The sequence below is a fragment of the Hemitrygon akajei genome, chromosome 8 (assembly GCF_048418815.1).
Source record: "Hemitrygon akajei chromosome 8, sHemAka1.3, whole genome shotgun sequence".
Taxonomy (NCBI): Eukaryota; Metazoa; Chordata; class Chondrichthyes; order Myliobatiformes; family Dasyatidae; genus Hemitrygon; species Hemitrygon akajei.
Genome location: NC_133131.1, coordinates 8,095,748 through 8,113,136, shown reverse-complemented (window position 1 = coordinate 8,113,136; position 17,389 = coordinate 8,095,748). Strand labels below are relative to the sequence as shown.

The 17,389-nt window shown below is 38.0% G+C and overlaps 1 protein-coding gene across 1 annotated transcript in view; it reads left to right on the top strand.

The window, feature by feature from the left end:
* gdpd1 (glycerophosphodiester phosphodiesterase domain containing 1) overlaps window positions 1–17,389 on the top strand; it is an 80,783-nt gene that overhangs the window by 24,183 nt on the left and 39,211 nt on the right. The window contains exon 2 of the mRNA XM_073053153.1: window positions 2,795–2,837. Within this exon, the coding sequence (XP_072909254.1) occupies window positions 2,795–2,837 (43 nt within the window). The remainder of the gene's footprint in view (window positions 1–2,794; window positions 2,838–17,389) is intronic.

Sequence of the window (17,389 nt, the reverse complement as noted above, 5' to 3'; positions counted from 1 at the left end):
ATGATCTCTTAGTGTATCATTAAGCCTATTACCAAGCTGTCAATGCTCAGACAATATCTTTAATTTAACCACGAATGCTGAAATCTACTCCCCTTCTTTTTGATTTCTCTTATGAAACCTCAGCCATTCTGCAATCAACAATGGCTTTGTTTCTAAATGTCCCTGTGTTACCTTCACAATATCTGCAAAGCTAATTTCAGATGGTTTGGTTGGAGCAGTCAAACTTCGAAACAACTGTATGCTTTTAAACCCAATGCACTCTGCGTTGACAGTATCTTTCCTTCTACTGATGTTGCTTGACTCACTGATTTCCATCAGCGTATTAGTTGGGGCAGCACAGATTAGTAGTTAGCGCAATTGTTTTACAGAGCCAACTATAAATGGTAGGGGTTCAATTTCTGCTGCTGTCCTGTAAGGAGTGTGTGCATTCTCCCCATGACCATGTGGGTTTCCTCCAGGTACTCTGGTTTTCTCCCATATTCCAAAGGCGTATAGTTAGGGTTGGTGAGTTGTGGGCATGCTATGTTGGCGCCAGTAGTCTGGCAACAATCGCAGGCTGTTCCCAGCACATCGCAAAGAAAACGGGTGACACAAATGGTGCTTTTCACTATGTGCTTAAATGTACATGTTGACAAATAAAGCTAATCTTTATAAAGCTAATATTTAAACCTCTGCAACAAAGAATATCTGATGTCCAGCAGGAGGTGCTGATAAACATCAATCAACTGCAGAAAGAAGAATCTTTCTTAAACTGTACTTATCACTTGTGCAAAAGAAGCTTTTGTTTGTGTGGGGAAAGACGAGGAAAGCTTGATTTTTGATCACCTGGAAAATGTGTAACTTAAAAAAAAAATAACATTGCTAAATTTGGTTTTAAATATTGGGCTAAGATTTGGTCCATGCTTTGTGCTCAAAGAGGCAACTGGTCAAGAAGAGCAATTGTGTGAGAGGACCGAAACCGACAAGGAAACTCAACTAAATGGATAACTGTGGGGGGAGTTGAGAGAGTAGCAGGAAGAAAGCAAACATGCATGGAAATGTATGCAAGTCATGTTCCTGGCAGCGGATTACTTTTTTAAAAAATTTTCCTTTCACTTTATCTTTCAATTTCTTTGTCAAAAGCCAATATGTATCAAATCTTGAAAGGCCTAGATGGAGTAGGTGTATAGAGTATGTTTCCTATAGCCAGGGAGTCTAGGAACACAACCCAGAATAGAGATGAAGAATTTCTTGTGGAATTAATAATTCATTGCAACAGACGGCTGTTGAAGACACTAATAACTTGGTATATTTAAAGCAGATGGTGATAGGTTCTTTATTAGTCGGTGTCAAAGCTTACAGGGAGAAGGGAGGAGAATAAGTTTGAGAGGAATAATAAATCAATCATGATCAGCAGACATGATGGGCTGAATGGCCTAATTTTGCTTCTATGTCTTATGGCCTTATGTGAGAGTGGGAACGTGGCTGGGAATGCTGAGTCTGCATTGCCACTGTGAAATCCCTGATACATCCTTAGAACACATTACTTGAGGAAATTAAATGTTGCAGAGGCAGTTACATGTTCTGCCATGTGGCTTCTCTGAGGATTGTCACTTTCTCGATGGTGGAGAGGTTTGTGAGTTCCTGAGATCCCAGGAGCATTGTTGTCTGGAGCTTAGCCTCTGTTAGGGTCAACCATGGTGGTAAGATCAAGGGGAAGGATCCAGACCAAGTGATCCAACCAAGAACCCAAGGGTGGAACTGGCGGAAGATGATGACACATCACAATGGCAGTGAAGGCAGAGGAAGGCTGCAGCAGCGAAGGGTCCCCAGTCAACTTGTATGCTGTGCCACTGGACCCTGATCCCGATCTGTCAGGGACCGTTTGGTGTCTGTCTGGGCATCAGCCTCCCCACTGTTTTTAAAAAAAAATGTCACTCACAGGCATACTCCATTAAGGGAATTACCCCTTGGGAGAACATCGTACTCAACTCAAGTGATCACACTACCTCTCTACAGGTTGGACAGTGAAATCACAGGCATCTCCAGGGCTGTTGGAGCTGCAAGGCGATCAGTCTGTCCTCTGCAACCACAGTGGCAGCTGGAAGGCCCAGCATTGAATCTGTCCCTATGGCTGGCAGCTGCCCTCATCACTGGGCAGTGACCAGCATTAATAACACATCCTCCAGTATTTTGTGTGTGTTGCTCTGGATTTCCAACATCTGCAGAATATCTTGTATTTGAGTTCAATTAATAACCAGTTTGTGTCCCAGGTTTGAGTGTCAGAGTTTAATAGGAACATTTAGATTTATTTGTTTATTTATCTATCACCTGTACATTGAAGCATACTGTGTAAAATGTGTCATTTGCATTAACAACCAACACATCTTGAGGTTGTGCTGGAGCCAGCCCACAAATACATGCCCAAAATGTACAGCAAAACAAGAGAATACAACAATAACAACAAGAAAAATGAAACAACAATAGCAAAATTACTTTATCAGTTCCTGTCTTAGTCACCTTATGTACAGATATTCCTGTGCCTGGCATCACCTTATGGACATATAATTATTCTATGTATATAAGCTATATTGTGTACTTTTTCTGTATTGTATTTCTTTATTAATGTGTTTAATTGTGTTTGTTCTGCATGAGATCCAAAGTGCCCCCTCTCGTCCACCCTTTCTTCCCCCCCAGACCTCCATTCCTTGTCCCCATATTCTCATTAATACTATCTTTAAACTAAACTACAAGACCAGTGATGGTGAACAGTAATCCTAGGTGAAATATTGAGTCTGTGATTTCTCTCCCACAGGTGCTGGAGAGAACCTGGAAAACACAATGGCAGCCTTTAAACAGTAAGTAGATTCTGCTCCACAGCAGTCTTTCATTTTTCTCAATGCAATGTGTCACAAGACACTGATTTGAATGCATTCTTGCAATTGAATTGAGCTCCAAGTTAACATCAGAGAGTGAGGGGCAGGGTAATGTGTCCATACTGGTAAGCGACTCATCGTCAGTAAGACGAAAGAGCTGACTGTGGACTTCAGGAAGGGTAAGACGAAGGAGCATGTACCAATCTTCATAGAGGGATCAAAAGTGGAGAGAGTCAGCAGCTTCAAGTTCCTGGGTGTCAAGATCTCTGAGGATCTAACCTGGTCCCAACATATTGATGTAGTCATAAAGAAGGCAAGACAGCAGCTATACTTTATTAAGAGTTCGAAGAGATTTGGCATGTCAACAAATACACTCAAAAACTTCTATAGTTGTACTGTGGAGGGCATTATGACAGGCTGCATCACTGTCTGGTATGGAGGGGCTACTGCACAGAACCGAAAGAAGCTGCAGAAGGTTGTAAATGTAGTCTGCTTCATCTTGAGCACTAGCCTACAAAGTACCCAGGACATCTTTAGGGAGCGGTGTCTCAGAAAGGCAGCGTCCATTATTAAGGACCTCCAGTACCCAGGGCATGCCCTTTTCTCATTGTTACCATCTGGTAGGAGACACAGAAGCCTGAAGGCACACACTCAGTGATTCAGGAACAGCTTCTTCCCTTCTGCCATCTGATTCCTAAATAGACATTGAAGCTTTGGACACTACCTCACTTAAAAAAAAATACAGTACTTCTGTTTTTGCACATTTTTAAAATCTATTCAATATACGTAATTGATTTACTTGTTTATTATTATGGTTTTTTTTCTCTGCTAGATTATGTATTGCATTGAACTGCTGAAGCTAAGTTAATAAATTTCATGTCACATGCCAGTGATAATAAACCTGATTCTGACTTGTTCTCAATGCTTCAACTTTGCACAGTGGGGCTACTAGAGTAAAATTTCAGATCTGGAATCTATTTATTGTGTTTTCTTTCTTTTTACTCTCCAAACCCACCCCTACCACTCTTTCCATCACTGGAATCATGGGAAGATTGAGTAAAATAAGGAGCAGGGAACTTTTCCACAGTGGTAAGGGTTCATGGGAACACTGAAACTGTATGTAGAGCAGATAGGATTTGATGCAATCCGTCACTTAAACAAGTCTTCTGAAAGATACCAAAACCTGTTGAATGTTTTGAAACATCTTATTAGTTTGCTTTCATATTCTGTTGTCCAAAACACTTTTTTGGTCACATTTTCAAAGTTCATAGTAAAATTTATTAACAGAATATATACATGTCATTACATCCAACCCTGCGATTCTTCTGCGAGCATACTTAGCAAATCTATAGAACAATAGCTGTAAACAGACTCTGTAAACTGTAAGCATCAGGAACTAAACTGTAAACAAGCAATGCAAGTGCAGATTATAAATAAATAGCAATAAATAATGAACATGAAATAAGATGAAAGTCCTTATCAAGTCCTGACGAAGGGACTCGGCCTGAAACGTTGACAGTGCTTCTTCCTATAGATGCTGCCTGGCCTGCTGCATTCCACCAGCATTTTGTATGCGTTGCTTGAATTTCCAGCATCTGCAGATTTCCTCGTGTTTGTGTAGTTATCCCCATTTGTTTGAGAGCCTAACTGTTCTTGAACCTGAAGCTCCTGTACCTTCTACCTGATGGCAGCAGTGAGAAAAAAGCATGGCCTAGGTGGTGAGAATCTTTCATGATGGATGCTGCTTTCCTATGGCAATGTTCCACATAGATATCCTCAATGGTTGAGAGGGTTTTACCTGTGAAGTACTAGACTGAATGCACTACCTTTTGTAGGATTTTCCACTCAAAGGTATTGGTGTTCCCATACTAGGCCATAATACAGCCAGTCAGCACACTTTCCATCTCACATCTATAGAAGTTTACCAAGTTTTTTGATGACATGCCAAATCTCCACAGACTCCTGAGGAAGTAGAAGCACTGTCATGCCCTCTTTGCAATTATATTTGTATGATGGGTCCAGGACCGGTCCCGTGAGATAGTGATACCCAGGAGTTTAAAGCCACTGACCCTCTCCGCCTCTGATCCTCCGATGATTACTGGCTCATGGACCTCTGGTTTCCCTCTCCTGAAGTCTACTATCAGTACCTTGGGCTTATTGACATTGAGTGAGAGGTGGTTGTTATTACACCACTCAGTCAAATTTCAGTCTCCCTCCTGTATGCTGATTCATCAGCATCTTTGATACAGGCCACAACAGTGGTGTCATCAGCAAACTTATATTTGGTGTTGGAGCTGTACTTAGCCTCACAACTATTTTGCTGAATTTGAAGCAATTGGAGGGGTTTTGTGTACTTTCTTTCAACATGATAGCCACAACTAGACCATTTTTTGTAGCTTTTTAATTTCTTGAGCAAATAAAGTATTTGCCATTATTGGTCTACAGTCATATAGTTTCATTCATTATCTTGTCTAACGTGCACCTCTATCAGTGTGTTGTTCAGATCCAAAGTTCTTGTTTCTGATTCAACTAAGTTGCTGTCAAACCCAACATTTTAATTACTTTGTGATCACTCTTTCCCAAAAATTCAAAAGAAACAAGAGGGGCAACTTTTTCCACTTAGACGGCCCAATGGTCCCTCTTAAATCTTCCCCCTCACTTTGAACCTGTACTCTCTACCCTTTTGGCCACTCCTACCCTTCAGAAAGCACTGGCTATTATTTTGCTTATCCTGAGTCTGAAATCTAGCCCCTCCTGATTTTATGGACCCCTCAGCCTCCTCCACTTCAGGGGAGAAAAAGTCCCAGCCTATCTCATCTCTCCATATAACACAAGCCTCCAATCTTGATAACATCCTCATGAACCTTTTTTGTATCTTTTCTAGTTTAATGACTTCCTGTTAGCAATGTGACCACAATGTCAGGAGACTTTCCACTGGAAAAAAATCCAGTGATTATTTTCCTGGCTGAGTGAAGAAATTAGGCAATTGTCTTATGACAAGGAATTAAGATGACCTGAGGTAAATTATGAGTTGTTATGAAACAGAATGTTGATCAGGAGGCCGATTCCTTTGGCTGCCTAATTTAGATCTGCAATCTAAAAGTAAGGTCTCCTACATCTGGGACCAAAAGTGAGAATTGTAAACCTTAAAATTCACTGCTCAGTTCAGAATCAGGTTTAATATTGCTGGCATATGTCATAAAATATGTTTTTGGCAGCAGTATATTGCAATACCTTTTTAAAAATTATAATTTACAATAAGAAACATATATTAAAAAATAAGTAGAGCAAAAAAAAAAGTGAAGTCACGTACATGGATTCATTGTCCATTCAGAAATCTGATGATGATATTGAGGAAGCTTTTCCTAAAATAGTGAGTGTGTGTCTTCAGGCTCTTGTACCACCTCTTTGATAGCAATGTGGAAAGGGTTTGTCCTGGGTGATGGGAGACCTTAATGACGGATGCCACCTTTTTGGAGGCATTACCTGTTGATGATGTCCTCAATGCTGGGGAGGCTAGTGCCCATGATGGAGCTTGGCAGAGTGTGCAACTTTCTACAGCTTTTTCTGATCCTGTGTAGTGGCAACCAGTTAGAATGCTCTCAATGGTATGTGTAGAAAGTTGTGAGATGCTTGGGTGACATACCAAGCCTCCTCAAGCTCCTAATGAAATATAGCCGCAGTTGTGCCTTTTTTGTAATTACTTCAATATGTTGTACTCAGGATAGATCTTCATAGATATTGTCACCCAGGAGGAACTTGAAGCTGCTTACCCTTTCCACTGCTGATCCCTTGATGAGAACTTATTTGTGTTCCCTTAACTTCCCCTTCCTGAAGTCCACAATCAATTCATTGGTCTTACTAACAACTTGCAAGGTTAATGTTGCAACACCACTCAACCAGCTGATCTATCTCATTCCTATACACGTACTCATCACCATCTGAAATTCATAACAGTAGTTGTGTTGGCAAATTTACAGATGCCATTTGAGCTGTGCCTAGCCACACAGTCGTGAGTGTAGAGAGAGTAGAGCTGTGGGCTTAGCACACAACCTTGAGATGTGCCAGTGTTGATTGTCAGCAAAGAGATTTATTTCTGATCAGCACTGACTGTGATCTCCTAATGAGGAAATCAAGGATACAGTTGCAGAGGGGGATACCGTGGTCCAGGTTTTGGAGTTTGTTGATAAGTACTGAGGGTATGATAATGTTGAACACTGAGCTGTAATCAATAAACAGCAGCTTAACAGTATTGCTGTTGTCCAGCTATTTCATGGCCAAGTGGAGAGCCAGTGAGTATATTGAAAAACAGAGAGCAATATATTTCAAAATATTGAGGAATGTTGTCTTGGAGGGAGATATAGTTAACAATTCTCTACACAAATGCTCCCTGACCTGCTGAATATTTCCAGCACTTTTTGTTTTATTTTGTATTTCCAACAACTGTATTCCAGTTATTCCACTTTCAAAGAAAAAAAATCAATCCAGCCATGTGGCAAAAGAAACAGAGGCTGTTCTCCTATTAGTAAGGAGATGTAGTTGAGGTAGAAAATCAGCTAAAATATCATTAAATGGCAACAAACTGAAAATGCTGGAGGGACTCGCCAGGTTAGGCAGCATCTATGGAGAGGAATAAATAGTTGATGCTTCAGGCTGAGGACCTTCATCAGGATTTAACCTTCCAATTAGCAGTGTGAATGTAGTTAATCTGGGTGAAAGGTGAAAGCAGTCTTGAATGTTTGAAGAGCCATATTCTGATCCACTGGCTGTGAGAAAGAAATTTCAATCTGTTAAATCTTCTCTGGATGTTTCAAAGTTCAAATTAAATTTATTGTCAAAGTAAGTATATGTTACCATATACTAACTAGAAATTAATTTTCTTTTTTTATTGCGTTTTTAAGTGATTACAAAGTATGGAAAAAAATGTATATATCCCTTCCCCCCTCCCCTTAACCCCTCCCCCCTAACTACCCTATAAAAAAAGAGAAAGTAAGAAAGAAAAAAAAAGAAAGATTGCCTGGTTGTTGGAGGATCTCCACATGCTCCATGGAGTTCTTAATAACTTTAGTATATATATTTATTTCTTTCCCCAAGTAACCAATTGTTTCATCTTCAGAGCACCTATATATTTAGTCCTGTCTTTTGTAAATAAGGGCACCAAATTTTCAGAAATGTTTCATATTTATCTCTTAAATTATAAGTAATTTTTTCTAATGGAATACAGCCATAAATTTCTTTCTTCCAACAATCTATACTTAAATATGTATCCGATTTCCAAGTAACTGCAATAGCCTTTTTGGCTACTGCCAGTGCAATTTTTATGAATTCTTTCTGGAATTTATTTAGTTTGAGTTTCGGTTTTATCCCTTCAATATCACCTAGTAAGAGTAATATTGGATTATGAGGAAGTTGTATTCCTGTAATTTGTTCCAGTAAAAGTCTTAAATTTGTCCAAAAAGGTTGAATTTTAGAACAAGACCATGTAGAATGTAAAAAAAAAAGTACCAGTTTCTTGGTTACATCGGAAACACTGATCAGATAAACTTGAATTTAATTTATTTATTTTTTGTGGTGTAATATATAATTGATGTAGAAAATTATATTGCACTAATCTTAACTGAACATTTATTGTATTTGTCATACTATCAAGACATAGTCTTGACCAATTTGTTTCCTCAATTTTAATATTCAAATCACTTTCCCATTTTTGTCTTGACTTATGGACTCCTTGTTTAATTGCCTGTTTTTGAATCAAATTATGCATACAAGATATAAAATTTTTAATATTTCCTTTTTGAATTAAAATTTCTATTTCATTAGATTTCGGCAATAACATTGTTTGACCTAATTTTTCTCTTATATAAGCCCTTAGTTGAAAGTAACAAAATAAAGTGTTATTTGATACTTTATATTTATTCTTTAATTGACCAAATGACATTAATATACCTCCTTCAAAACAATCTCCTATGTATCTAATCCCTTTTTGAAACCAATTATATAAAAGTTGATTGTCCATTGTAAAAGGAATGTCTATTTTGAATTAAAGATCTCTTTGCTAATAAAGATTTTTTTGTCTCATCAACATTTATCTTATTCTATAAGTCAATCAAATGTTTTAATATAGGAGATTCTTTCTTTTCCCGTATCCATTTAGATTCCCATTTATATATAAAATCTTCTGGTATGTTTTCTCCTATTTTATCTAGTTCTATTCTAATCCATGCCGGTTTATCTTTCTCAAAAAAAGATGCAATAAATCTAAGTTGATTTGCTTTATAATAATTCTTAAAATTTGGAAGTTGTAACCCTCCTAGATCAAATTTCCATGTCAATTTTTCCAATGATATTCTTGACATCTTACCTTTCCAGAGAAACTTCCTCACATATTTGTTTAACTCTTGAAAAAACTTCTGGGGTAATTGTATTGGTAATGATTGAAATAAATATTGTAATCTAGGGAATATATTCATTTTTATAGTATTTACTCTACCTACTAATGTTATTGGTAATGCCATCCATTTATCAAGATCTTCCTGAATTTTTTTCAAAAGTGGTGAATAATTTAATTTGTATAAGTTTTTTATGTCATTATCAACTGTTATACCTAAATATTTTATACCATTTGCCGGCCATCTAAATTGAGTTATTAATCAACATTGACTATAGTCTTCATTAGTAAGAGGTAAAATTTCACTTTTATCCCAATTTATTTTATAACCTGATATTTTCCCATATTCTTCTAATCTATAAGATAATTTACATAATGAATGTAATGGATCTGTTAAATAAAGTAGAACATCATCAGCAAATAAATTAATCTTGTATTCTTCCTGATTAACTCTGAAACCCTTAATATCTGGGTCCATTCTAATTAATTCAGCTAATGGCTCTATTGCCAACACAAACAAAGCAGGTGATAATGGACAACCTTGCCTAGTTGATCTTGTTAACTGAAATGATGTCGAAATTTGACCATTTGTCACTACTTTAGCTTTGGGATTAGTATTTAAGGTTTTAATCCATTTTATAAATGATGTTCCTAATCCATATTTTTCCAATACCTTAAATAAAAAATCCCATTCCAATCTATCAAATGCTTTTTCTGCATCTAAAGCAACTGCCACACTCGTTTTCTCCCTCTTTTGCGCTAAATGGATTATACTAAATAACCGGGTTACATTATCTGCCGACTGTCTATTTTTGATAAATCCTGTTTGATCCATATGCACTAATTTTGGTAAGCATTTAGATAATCTATTAGATAAGATTTTTGCTATTATTTTATAATCAGTATTTAATAAAGAAATAGGTCTATATGATGCTGGTTTTAAAAGGTCTCTATCTTTTTTTGGCAATACTATTAAAATAGCTGTTGAAAAAGATTCTGGAAGTTTATGCGTTCTTTCCGCTTGATGTATTAACTCCATAAAAGGAGAAGTTAATAAATCTTTAAACTTTTTATAAAATTCAGGCGGAAAACCATCTTCTCCTGGAGATTTATTACTTTGAAGTGATCCCAGAGCTTCTTCAACCTCCTTCAATGTAAAAGGCATACCTAATCCCTTCTGTTCTTCCATATTTAATTTTGGAAGAGTTATTTGTGATAAAAATCTTTCTATCTTAACATCATCATTTTTTGATTCTGATTTATACAACTCAGAATAAAAATTCTTAAAAGCCTTATTAATTTCTAGAGGCTTATAAGTAATTTTATTCACTTCTGTTCGGATTGCATTTATTGTTTTAGAAGTCTGATCTGTTTTTAACTGCCATGCAAGGACCTTATGTGATCTTTCACCTAGTTCATAATATCTCTGTTTAGTTCTCATAATTGCTTTTTCTGTTCGATATGTCTGGAGCATATTGTATTTTAACTTCTTATTAATAAGTTGTCTTCATTTTTCTTCTGTCATATTTCTTTGAGATTCTTTTTCTAATTTTATAATCTCTTTTTCCAATTGATCTATTTCTATCATATATTCCTTCTTAATTTTAGAAGTATAACTTATTATCTGACCTCTCAAATATGCCTTCATTGCTTCCCACAATATAAATTTATCATCAACTGAATGTAAATTTGTATCTAAAAAGAACTGAATCTGCTTTTTCATAAAATCACAAAAATCTTGACGTTTTAGTAGAATTGAATTAAATCTCCATCTATAAATTGATTCCTCTTTATCTATCATTATCATTGTCATTATTAAAGGAGAGTGATCAGACAATATTCTTGCTTTATATTCCACATTTTTCATTCTATCTTGAGTATTCATTGATAATAGGAAAAAATCTGTCCTTGAGTATGTTTTATGTCTATTCGAATAAAATGAATAATCTCTTTCTTTTGGATTGATTCTTCTCCATATATCAATCAAATTTAAGTCTTTCATCAATGATAGAGTTAATTTTACTACTTTTAATTTTGTAATAGCCTTTGTTGATCTATCTAAAACTGGATCTAGACAAAAATTAAAATCTCCACCTATTAATATTTTATCATGTGCGCTAGCCAAATTCAAAAAGACCTCCTGTATAAATTTTACATCATTTTCATTTGGTGCATAAATATTCATAAGAGTCCATAGTTCTGAAAAAAATTGACAATGTATAATTAAATATCTTCCTGCCGAATCAATTAATACATTTTGTATTTTAATTGGTAAATTTTTATTAACCAAAGTTGCAACTCCTCTCGCCTTTGAGTTAAATGAAGCTGCAATAACATTTCCAACCCAGTCTCTTTTTAATTTCTGATGTTCTATGTCCGTTAAATGAGTTTCTTGTAGGAAAGCTATATCTATTTTCATTTTTTTAATATATGTTAAAATTCTTTTTCTTTTTACTGGTCCATTAAGCCCATTAACATTAAAACTTAAAAAATTCAATAAATTAGTCATTGTTTTTAATTATGTTACTCCAACCTATAGTAATGCCTAATCTTTCAACTTTCGTGGTATCCTGGGAAATCTTTTTAGAAGTCTCCATGTTGCTATGTGTGTCCCCACCAATCATCCAGGCAAAAAAATAGAAGAAAAATAGAGTATAAGGAAAAAAACAAAATACCCCCCTACTAATGTTGTGAAAGAAAAAAAACAACATTACCCCCCTCTGTTGTATGGGTCTTGGCAATCACCATGATTACACACGTGAATCCCGTAGTAACCGATTCAAAGCTCCCCAGCCCCCCTGCAAAGTAAAAAGTATATATATAAGAAAAGAAAAAGCATACTATTCTCAATTAATATTTCTAAAATTTTACTTTTCTCCCTTGTATCATCCTTAAATGTCCATCAGTTCCATTCGCTATCTCTGTCTTCGTCTTTAACCATTACATTTAGAAGTCTCTACGTTTAATTAGTGAATAGATGGAAGTTTTTGTGCGAACACCGCCACATCTCGATAATCGGAAAAAAATCTTTTTCCCTGAAATTAATTTTCTTGAAGGAATTTACTGGGAAAAGAAAAATACAATAAAATTTCATTTAAAAATTATGCATAAAGACTGACAAACAACCAACGCACAAAAGAAGGCAAATAAGAAATAATACTAAGAACTAGAGATGAAAGAACAGTTCAGTTGGTCAGACTCCTTTGAATATCTCTACAATAATTTCTTCTGTATTTATCCAATATTCTCATATTTAAAATAGTTTCTCATATTTAAAATAGTTTTCTTTAATACTAAATGTCAATTTTCCTACCTGTAAGTTCCACTCTCCACTCATTTCTTCTTCAGCTAATTACATATATCTACACTTTGTTAAACTAAATCCATCTCCTGAATTCTCTATGGTACTGTCTGCCTTCTCCAGATGGGAGGGGGAAGAAAGTGGATATAGAAGGCCATTGAATTTAGCAACCAGGAGTGAAAGGGTTAAGATGCTGCACCCCTGATTTCTCTTGTTATTCTAGGCAAAGCAGAAACACTAGCCAGGTGCCTTTGCATCTTTGAATAGCATCTTCACAAAACTGCAAGATTCTAATCTATAAAGTGGAATGTAATTTACGAGAGTAGGTGAAATTGGAGTGTGAGAACATCCTGACTTATCCTGAAGGAAGCACGAATTGTGTTTAGCTCTGCATCTCTCTGTCCCCCTGGGGATTGGTTAAAGAGAAGAACTGTTTGGTGCAGGGTTTAGTTGCTGGATTCCACCTGTTCTGAAGGTTTCTTTCACTGGTTCTCTGAAATCAGTGTCCCCGATTATCAGATTTACCAGCCTTTGTCACATGTACACTCAGTGGCCACTTTATTAGGTACAGGAGTGGAAATAAGGCGGATGAGTTTGAAGCCCAGGTGTGAACGGGTAACTATGATGTTGTTGGGATAACGGAGACATGGCTGCAGGGAGATCAGACCTGGGAAATGAATGTACAAGGGTATACGTGCTATCGTAGGGACAGAAATGTGGGCAGAGGGGGTGGGGTGGCCCTGTTGGTGAGGAATGAGATTCAGTCCTTTGCAAAGGGGGACATAGGGTCAGGAGAAGTAGAATCTGTGTGGATAGAACTGAGGAACAGTAAGGGCAAAAGGACCCAAATGGGTGTTGTCTAAAGGCCACCAAACAGTAGCATGGATATTGGGTGCAAGTTGAATAGGGAGTTAACATTGGCATGTGGCAAAGGTAATGTCGCAGTAGTTATGGGGGATTTCAACATGCAGGTGAACTGGGAGAATCAGGTTGGTGCTGGACCACAGGATAGGGAGTTTGTAGAGTGCCTACGGGATGCATTCTTGGAACAGCTTGTACGAGAGCTGACCAGGGACAAGACTATTCTGGATTTAGTGTTATGTAATGAACAGGATTTGATAAGCGATCTCGCAGTAAAGGAGCCATTAGGAGGTAGTGATCACAATATGATAAGCTTTTATCTGCAATTTGAGAAGGATAAGGGCAGCTCGGAGGTGTCAGTGTTGCAGATGAACAGGGGAAACTATGGAGCCATAGTCAGCCTGACATCGGTGGTGGGAAAGATGCTAGAGTCCATTATTAAGGATGAAATAGTGGCATATCTAGATAGCAGTGATAGGATTGGGCCGAGCCAGCATGGATTTACCAAGGGTAAATCATGTTTGACTAATCTGTTGGAGTTTTTCGAGGATGTAACCAGGAAGTTAGACGGGGGGAGATCCAGTGGATGTAGTGTACCTCGATTTTCAGAAGGCATTTGATAAGGTCCCACATAGAAGATTGGTGGGTAAAATCAAAGCTCAGGGCATCGGGGGGAAGGCATTGACATGGATAGAAAACTGGTTGGCAGATAGAAAGCAAAGGGTAGCGGTGAATGGGTGTTTCTCGGAATGGCAGGTGGTGACTAGTGGGGTGCCACAGGCCTCGGTATTGGGACCACAGCTGTTTACCATTTACGTTAATGATTTGGATGAAGGCATAAAAAATAACATCAGCAAATTTGCTGATGATACTAAGCTGGGTGGCAGTGTGACATGTGATGAGGATGTTAGGAGAATTCAGGGTGACTTGGATAGGCTGGGTGAGTGGGCAGATACTTGGCAGATGGCGTTTAATGTGAATAAGTGTGAGGTTATCCACTTTGGGAGTAAGAACAGGAAGGCAGATTATTATCTGAATGGTGTAGAGTTGGGTAAGGGAGAAATACAAAGAGATCTCGGAGTCCTTGTTCATCAGTCACTGAAGGTGAATGAGCAAGTGCAGCAGGCAGTGAAGAAGGCTAATGGAATGTTGGCCTTTATTACAAAGGGAATTGAGTACAAGAGCAAGGAAATCCTCTTGCATTTGTACAGAGCCCTGGTGAGACCACGCCTGGAGTATTGTGTACAGTTTTGGTCTCCAGGGTTAAGGAAGTACAGTGTAGATTCACGAGGTTAATTCCTGGGATGTCTGGACTGTCTTACGCAGAAAGGTTAGAGAGACTGGGCTTGTACACACTGGAATTAAGGAGATTGAGAGAGGATCTGATTGAAACATATGATTATTAAGGGATTGGACAAGATAGAGGCAGGCAGTATGTTCCAGATGCTGGGAGAGTCCGGTACCAGAGGGCATGGTTTGAGAGTAAGGGGTGGGTCATTTAGGACAGAGTTAAGGAGAAACTTCTTCTCCCAGAGAGTTGTGGGGGTCTGGAATGCACTGCCTCGGAAGGTAGTGGAGGCCAATTCTCTGGATGCTTTCAAGAAGGAGCTAGATAGGTATCTTATGGATAGGGGAATCAAGGGATATGGGGACAAGGCAGGAACAGAGTATTGATAGTGATTGATCAGCCATGATCTCAAAATGGCGGAGCAGGCTCGAAGGGCCGAATGGTCTACTTCTGCACCTATTGTCTATTGTCTATTTTGGTCTTTTGCTGCTCCAGCTCATCTACTACAAAGTCCAACGTGTTTTGCACGCTACTGTTGTAACACATGGTTATTTGAGTTACTGCACCACATCTGGAGTATTGCATACAGTTCTGATCGCCCCACTATAGGAAGGATGTTGAGGCTTTGGAGAGAGTGCAGAAGAGATTTACCAGGATGCTGCCTGGTTTAGCAGGCATGATGATGAGAGGCTGGATAAACTCAGTTTGTTATTTCTGAAGCACTAGAGACTGAGAGAGATCTCATAGAAGTTTGCAAGATTATGAGAGGCATAGATGGAGTGGACAGAGAGTATCTGTTTCCCAGAGTTGAAATGTCTAATACCAGAGGGCATGATTTGAAGGGGAGATGGTAGGTTCAAGGGGGATGTGAGGGGTACATTTTTTACTCAGAGTCAGCTGGCTGGTATGGTACTGGAGGCAAGTATATTAGAGGCTTTTAGGAGATGTTTGGAAAGGCACATGGATGTAAGAAAGATGGAGGGATATAGGGATGTCGTAGGTAGGAGGGATTGGTGTTTGGGTGTTTTTGATTTGTTTTTTAGCTGGTTCAGCTCAACATTGTGGGCCAAACAGCCTGTTCCCATGCCGTACTCTTCAATGTTCTATGTTCCTGTCGGCTTGAGCCAGTCTGGCTTTGTCCTCTGACCTCTCTCATTGACAAGGCATTTTCACCCACAGAACTGCTGCTTTTAGTTTTTAGTTTTTCATGCCATTGCCTATAAATTCTAGAGACTGTTGTGTGTGGAAAAACCCAGGGGATAAGCAATTTTTGAGACATTCAAACCACTCTGTCGGGCACCAACAATCTTTCCACAATCAAAGTCACTTAGATCACATTTCTTCCCCATTCTGATGTTAGGTCTGAATAACAGCTGAATCTCTTGACCATGTCTGTATCTTTTTATGCATTGAGTTGCTGCCATATGATTGGCTGTTTAGATATTTGCATTAATGAGCAGATGTACCCAATAAAGTAGACACTGAGTATATATCAAAACATACAGTGAACTACATCATTGGCATCAAGTCAATTCAGAGGATTATGCTAGTGTTCCCACACTTCCACACCAAACATAGCATGCCCACAATTTACTAATCTTAACCACACATCTTTGGAATATAGGAGAAAACTGGAGCACGCAGAGGAAACTGAGGCAGTCACAGGAAGAACATGCCAAATTCTTACAGACAGCAGAGGGAATTGAACCCCAATTGTTGATCACTGGCACTGTAAAGCGATTGCGCTAACCACTATACTACTGTGCTGCCCTCTTGGCAGTTGTAGCTGGTGGTATCTGGTAACATAAGCATACTTCGATAATAAAATTTAGTTTGAAGCATTGGTAGCTTTGCCGAAGCAAAATGAGTAAGAATGTAAATTCTGCATTGTTTAGCCTTTGCAGCTGGCATAGATTCTAACCATTGAGAGAGAAAGGACACTCCCAGCATGCCCTTATAGATGTTATTTTGGTGCTTATCAGTCAACAGATGCAAGACCTACATGTTACGGAAACCTCTCATTCTCGGTGCCCATCCCAGTAAATTTCCTTTCCATCCCTCATGCAGCCTTGATGTTCCAGCTAAATCATGGCCAAATTTTTCTAGCAACACATACAAAATGCTGGTGGAACGCAGCAGGTCAGGCAGCATCTGTAGATTTCCTTGTATTTGCCAAAATTTTCTATATTGCTGAATCTGAAATCAAGCATAATCAGAATCAGATTTATTTTCTCTGACATATTGTTGTGAAATGTTTTCTTTTGTTGGAGAAATACAGCGCAAGACATAAATTACTTTACAATAAAAATAAAAAATAGTTATAATAAAAATAAATAGTGCAAAAGCAGAATTGCAAGGTAGCATGCACCATTCAGAATTCCTGATTGAAAAGTGGAAGATGCTGTTCCTAAAATACTGAATGTTGGTCTGCAGGCTCCTGTACCTCCTCCCTAGTGATAGTAATGAGAAAAGGGTTTTATTAGATAGAAGTCTACCTAAGTTCTTGCCTTTAAGCTTTGCACGTCTCTGATACCAGTGAGTCTATATTCTATATAAAACTGTCTTGTAAATTTCAGACGTTTAAACTTACTGATGTTACAAACTCAGTCTGGGGTCAGTCCCTTTTCGTATGTGAGACTGGCCAGTAACAAATACATGCTTCCCTGTTTCATCCCCCCACCACTACTGAGCCTCAA